Below are 6,740 nucleotides of genomic sequence, written 5' to 3' on the forward strand. Positions count from 1 at the left end.
TGAATCCTCAGCTCATTATTATGGTGCAGCAAAACTGCCAGTATTTTGGTCTTCCACATGAAGAACTTACAGAATTTCTGGCACAATTTCTGCAAATTGCTGATACAGTACATGATAAGGAAGTAGATCAGGATGTCTACAGATTATTACTGTTTCCATTTGCTATAAAAGATCAAGCTAAGAGGTGGTTAAATAACCAGCCTAAGAACAGCATAAAAACATGGAAACAGCTGTCAGAAAAATTCCTGAATCACTATTTCCCTCCAAAACGGATGACACAGCTAAGGCTAAGCATCCAAGGCTTCAAACAAGGAGATAATGAATCCCTTTATGATGCCTGGGAGAGATACAGAGAGATGCTAAGAAAATGCCCCTCTGAAATGTTTTCAGAATGGGTGCAATTAGACATCTTCTACTACGGGCTTACAGAAAAAGCTCAGATTTCTCTAGACCACTCAGCTGGTGGATCTATACACATGAGAAAAACAATTGAAGAAGCTCAAGAGCTTATTGATACAGTTGCCAGAAATCAGCATCTGTACCTAAGTAGTGAATCTTCCATGAAAGAAGAAGCTAAAACAGTAACTGCAGAACTCAGTCCGGTGGATCAGGCTAATGAATTCAATCAGCAATTAGACTTTCTAACCAAGCAGCTAGCCGAATTCAAGGAAATATTACAGGAAACAAGAATGGCTAACAGGAATATTGCATGAAATATTGCATGCTCTCAATTTTCTCTGATATGGTGGAAAAATTTCTGGAAGTCTTCATGGATGACTTTTCAGTATTTGGAGACTCATTCAGCTCCTGCCTTAACCATTTACCACTTGTTCTGAAAAGATGCCAAGAGACTAACCTGGTTTTAAACTGGGAAAAATGTCACTTTATGGTGACTGAAGGAATTGTCCTTGGGCACAAAATTTCGAACAAGGGAATAGAGGTGGATCAAGCTAAGGTAGAAGTAATTGAAAAATTACCACCACCTGCTAATGTTAAGGCAATCAGAAGCTTTCTGGGGCATGCAGTTCCTTGCTGGTAGTTGCCTCTGCTTCCAGTTAAAGCATCCTACCGGATCTTCTTTGCTGTTGCGGTTTCTGGAAAAATAAAACGTCGTCGAAGTGCCTCTATTTTGGTCTAGGTCATTTTCTTTAACTTGCCTCGTTTCCACTTTTGCTCTGCTACTATTCCATTGATGCAACCTTGTTTCCGTTCTATTCTGTTTCAGCCACCATAGCTGTGACTATAACAAAGTTGTTGCTGCGGAATTAGTCGGAGTTGTTGCTACTACCTCGGTCTAAATTCTACGTCCTTTCAACCCATTATATCCCAACCATCTTCACCCTTTTAATTTGGCACTTCGGTTTTAGTTTCTTCGGTCCCTTGGGACCAAGTTGTGAGTATACTTTACATTTATAATTATTTGGCTTTACGTCTATAATTATTTTGGTATACGGTGCTTTCAACTTAGTTAACTTACAAAGATTATTATCAAATGATTTTAAATTAGTTTTACTAATTGATTTATTAGAACTAAATGTTTATCCTTGTCAAGCTCATTTTAATATGCACATGAGACTATATATTTTTATGAGACTATATGTATGTCTAAAGAAGTTTTATATTATTTTGAAGCATTTGATTTTATTCGAATATGTATTTTTGAAGCATTAAAATTTTGTTGGTACTCACTTATTTTAAAATTGTGAAATATGTTTGAAGTGCCTTAAGATTGAGAAAATATTATTGAATATGATCTGGATGAGAAAGTATTATCTGATTTGATTTGACTCGATACATTATATATTTGAAAGATCAAAGATTTGTTATATTTGAAATTATATGTTTTGAATTGGTTTGGGAGGCTTATATTAGAAAGCTGTAGTTAACGGTGGTTATGACGTTAACTTAGATGCATCTAACTCAGACCTCAGTTAGCAGGGGCGTTGCTAGCCTAACGTGTAGGCCACACGTTGGATCTGTTATTCCGTATGGACACAGGAGAGAAAAGGGCTACCCTTAGAGGTGGAGCCGCCCAAGTGTGGACTTTTGATTTGATTTCTGTATGAGAACTCCCTTATTGATTCACTTATTATTATCAACTACTATTTTCTAATTTAAATTACTTTGATAATAATGTTTATATGGTCTCATGTAGATTATAGATGTATTGTCTAGTCACTGAGTTGCAAAACTCACCCTTTTTTCTAAAAATACTTTTCAGGAACAAATACTTGACTAAGTGAGATTTTCTAATCAAGAGTCACGATCTGCAATGAGTATCTATTTTTGTCGAGTTCCTAGATGTATATGCTCCATATGTCACAGGCAGGATCCATCCATATTTATTTATTTTACCTTTTATTAAAAATATGTAATCATTCATTTTAGAAACTGTAAATTTATTTCAAATATTTGTAATTTTCTTATTCAATTTATCTTTGAGTCGGTTAGGCTTGCTAGGGATTATTTTTCTGAGCGTCGGTCATGGCTCGTTTTGGGCCATGACAGCATCAATATCAACTTATAACAATTCTTGACAAGACCATGAGTTTAAGGAATTGCCCCTACCTCGATTATCGAAATCCGAAAGCTATAAAACTTGCAAAAACACCTTTTTCTCTTGGTCCGCAATAGCAGCATCTTCAATCATGACTCACAATAACTGGGACTCAACCCTATATTACTAAAATCTTAGATTCTCTAACCAAACATAATAGAATAATAATTTTCAAAGGTTCCGGAACGTAAACGCTTACCATAAGAAAGGAAGAACAACTAAACCGAGCAGCAACAACCCCGGCAGTGGTTCCAGTGACAACAGCTCCATACCTAGCAACTAAAAACTCTGGCAGTGGTGACGTCAGTGTGACTTCCCGGCGGCCAAAGGCACGGCAGCACAGCCTTCAACAGCAGTTTGACGGCGACCCCGTCCAAATCAACGATGGCGTATGATTTCTCTCTCCTCGTGCCTTGCTCATATTCCCGGTAACCTAGCTACGGCGACTACAAAGGAACAACGACAATGAAGGAACAGCGACGGCAGTGGGTGACTTCACGGCAGCGGCAGAGCAGGGGTGGCGACAGTAGCTTCTTCCTCGAGCTCTCCTTCTTGGCGCTGCTCTCTCTCTCTCTCTTCGTGAATTGTGGCAGCAATGACATGGAGCTTCGACGGCGAGGCTTGGCGGCGATATGTCCCTCCAGCTCGACGACGATGCGACGATAGCCCAAGCCCTATCGGTGACGCGCCCTTCCTCTCCTCCTCCCGCTGGCTCACTCTTTCTATCTCTTTCCTTTCTTCTTTCGGGCATGGGGGAGGGTTAAGGTAATGGTGTGTGTGTGTGTGAGTGGGAAGTGTGGGTTAAAATGAAATTAGTGTTAAGATTTTGATTTGAGAAAGAGGAGTAAGGGTAGGTTGGTAATTTCAAAAAAATAGGGATAATATAGTAATTGAAAACCAATTTTAATCTAACAATAATTATGTATAAAAATACTATTTATTCATTAATTTACAAATTATTTTTAAAATAAATACTCTAATATAAGAGTTAGAGTTTATATAAAATTCTTATTATTTTACAATTACTAAACTTTATAATTTAAATATGAAAATTATCCAATAATTGTAAAATTAGATAAAAATTCTAATTTAATTATCAAAACTTGATTTAATTATTTTTAATAAAATAATTTCTGAAATTAAAATCTTTAATGAATAAATAAATTAAAATTGACTTATAATAAGATTTTTCAAAAATTTTAGGTCTTACAATCTTTCAAAGAAAAAGATAACTTATTCAAATTCAAATCTTAATCAAATATAATCCTAACAACCAAATCTTATCTTTCTAGAAGAGGTTGTTACTAACTAATCTTTTAAATCTTGAATCGTGGATTGAATTGAGGCTTCCTGAGAATCGGTTATACATTAAAGCCGGGCGTGGTGAAGTGGCGTTGGGATTGAAGCAATTTTTTGAATCCTGGGAGTGATAATTACACTTGGAGCCAGGCTCCAAGTGTTGGTGTTGGGCGCCCAGTACATAGAATTTGTAGTGGAGCAAAAAAATTACACTACTACAAAAAAAGAACTGTTGTTTGTGGTATATGCATTTGATAAGTTTAAGTCCTATTTGATTGGTTCAAAAGTCGTCGTTTACACCGACCATGCTACTCTTAAGTATCTTTTGACCAAACAGGACGTTAAACCCAGGTTAATTAGGTTGGTACTTCTTTTTCAAGTGTTTGACATTGAGATTAGAGACCGGAAGGGTTCAGAAAACCAAGTAGCTGATCACCTCTCTAGAATTGAACTTGAAGAAGCAGTAATCCCCCCCACTCTAATACATGAAGCTTTTCTTGACGAGCAACTCTTTATTATACATGGAGCCTTTGGATTGCAGACATAACAAACTAAAAGGCCAGCAAAATCATCCCCAAGGAATTCACTAAACAACAAATTAAGAAGTTACTCTATAATGCCAAGTATTTCTTGTGGAAAGAACCTTACTTATTCAAAAGGTGCTCAGATGGGATCATCTGAAGGTGCATTTCAGATGAAGAAACAAAGAAAATGCTCTAGAATTGTCATGGTTCCAAATATCGTGTCCATTTTGGTGGAGAGAGGAATGTAGTAAAGGTCCTCCAGTGCGGTTTCTATTGGGCTACTCTCTTTAGAGATGCTAAAGAATTTGTGAAAAACTATTACCAGTACCAGAGAGCTGGGAATTTGTCCAAGCATAACGAAATGCCACAACAAGCTATATTGGAAGTAGATTGTTTGATGTATAGGACAAAGACTTCATGGGACCTCCCCCCCTCCCCAATCATACTCAAACAACTACATATTGGTGCTTGTAGATTATGTGTCCAAGGTGGAGGCAATACCTCTACCTACAAATGATGCCAAAGTTGTGATGAACTTTCTCCAAATGTATATATTAAGCGGGTTTGGTGTCCCAAGGACCTTGATCAGTGATGGGGGAAGTCAGTTCTACAACAAATAGTTGGATTCTCTTATTTAGAGATATGGAGTCCGACATAAGGTGACTATCCCCTATCATCCTTAGACAAGTAGACAGGTAGAGGTTTCTAACAGAGAACTCAAGTGGATCTTAGAGATGACCATGAGCACCTCAAGGAAGGACTGGGCTAGGAAGATAGATGATGCTCTCTACGCTTACCGGACAGCTTTCAAGACTCTTATTGGTAGGTCTCCTTATCAGTTGGTCTATGGCACGGCCTGTCATTTTCCTGTGGAGTTGGAACATAGACCTTACTGGGCTACTAAGTTCCTCAACTTTGATCTCAAGGCTGCAAGAGAAAAGAGACTTCTCCAACTCAATGAGCTTGATGAATTCAAAATAGCAGCGTATGAGAATGCCAAGCTATACAAGGAGAAGACCAAACTGTGGCATGACAAGAAAATAACCACTAGAACATTTAAGCCAGGCTAGAAAGTACTCTTCTTTAACTCAAGATCTTTTCAAGGAAGCAGAAATCAAGGTGATCAGAGCCTTTTCTAGTAACTAAAGTATCTTTTTATGGCCATGTGGAAGTCATGGAAGAGAACTCCGATAGGAGATTCACTATCAATGGCCATAGTTTGAAGCACTATCTTGATGGTGGCAACGTCGATCATCGAAGGACTACTCATCTCCTAACCTAGTAGGATTGAACCATCAAGCTAGTGACGTTAAAGAAGGGGTTGTTGGGAGCCAACCCAATCTTTAGTATCCTTTCATTTCATTATTTTGTTTTTATTCTTCCCTTATTCCTTAGTTTTCTTTATTTTTATATTTATTTGATTCATGCGATACCATTGAAATAGAAACAGGGAAGCTTGGAACAGGCAAAAAGACTTTTTGCAAGTTAGGGAGCTCACTGGCAGCCTGTCATTTGGCACCAGTGAGCAACGTTTAATGCCAAGACTTACGCAAAGGGGGCAAGCATTCTGCCAACTCGGTGTTTAACACCACTTCTGGGTGTTTAAAGCGAGTTTGACGAGCAAGGAGGGACACATTCTAGAAGACTGGCGTTTAGCGCCTTATCGCGGCGAAGAATACTAAAAAAAAAGGATCCTTCACTACCACCTTAGCGCTAGCGCCAGATTGTGGCATTTACTGCCATATTAAAAAAAAGAACAAAAGTAGCTGACGTTTAGTGCCAGGTCCGTTTCCTTTGTTTTCAGAATTCGAAATTCGAATTTTTCCCCCTTATCTCTCCTGAAACCTATCCTCACCCCCTTGATTCCCTCAACCTAACCCCCTATCCCTCTTCAGCCATGTCCCATCCTTATCTACTCCCAATCTTCCATTTCCCCATATCTTTCACCTCCCCTATATTCTCTTTCTTTTCCCTAGTTAACCCCCTTCCCTAACCTTCTTTCTTCTTTTCTTTTCTTATGTGTAACCCAACCCCCAAATCACTTTCTATTATACCTCCATCATATATCTTCCCTTTTTTTGTTCACATATCATTCTTCCCCACCCTCTTTTCCCCAACTCTTCCCATCTCACTTTTCCCTCTCCCGACAACAACAATACATGCGTAACTCCCTCCATCTTCCCCTATTCCATTTACTTTTTTCTCGATCTCCACCCTCCCCCCTCTCTCACGCACTGCCACCCTATCCTAGCTTGCTCCCTCTATTTTTATCTGTCTTCTTTTTTCTTCTATTTTTTTCTATTTTTGCTTGGGGACAAGCAAATCTTCAGGTTTGGTGTTATCGAGCAAGCTTTTTATTT

The 6,740-nt window shown here is 38.4% G+C and overlaps 1 protein-coding gene across 1 annotated transcript; it reads left to right on the forward strand.

The window, feature by feature from the left end:
• Positions 1-5,114: 5,114 nt before the first annotated feature.
• Positions 5,115-5,450, forward strand: LOC107459091 (uncharacterized). Its single transcript, XM_016077305.1, has one exon. The coding sequence runs from the start codon at positions 5,115-5,117 to the stop codon at positions 5,448-5,450; it is 336 nt and encodes a 111-aa protein (XP_015932791.1).
• Positions 5,451-6,740: the final 1,290 nt, after the last annotated feature.

Source organism: Arachis duranensis, chromosome 7 (genome assembly GCF_000817695.3).
Source record: "Arachis duranensis cultivar V14167 chromosome 7, aradu.V14167.gnm2.J7QH, whole genome shotgun sequence".
NCBI lineage: Eukaryota > Viridiplantae > Streptophyta > Magnoliopsida > Fabales > Fabaceae > Arachis > Arachis duranensis.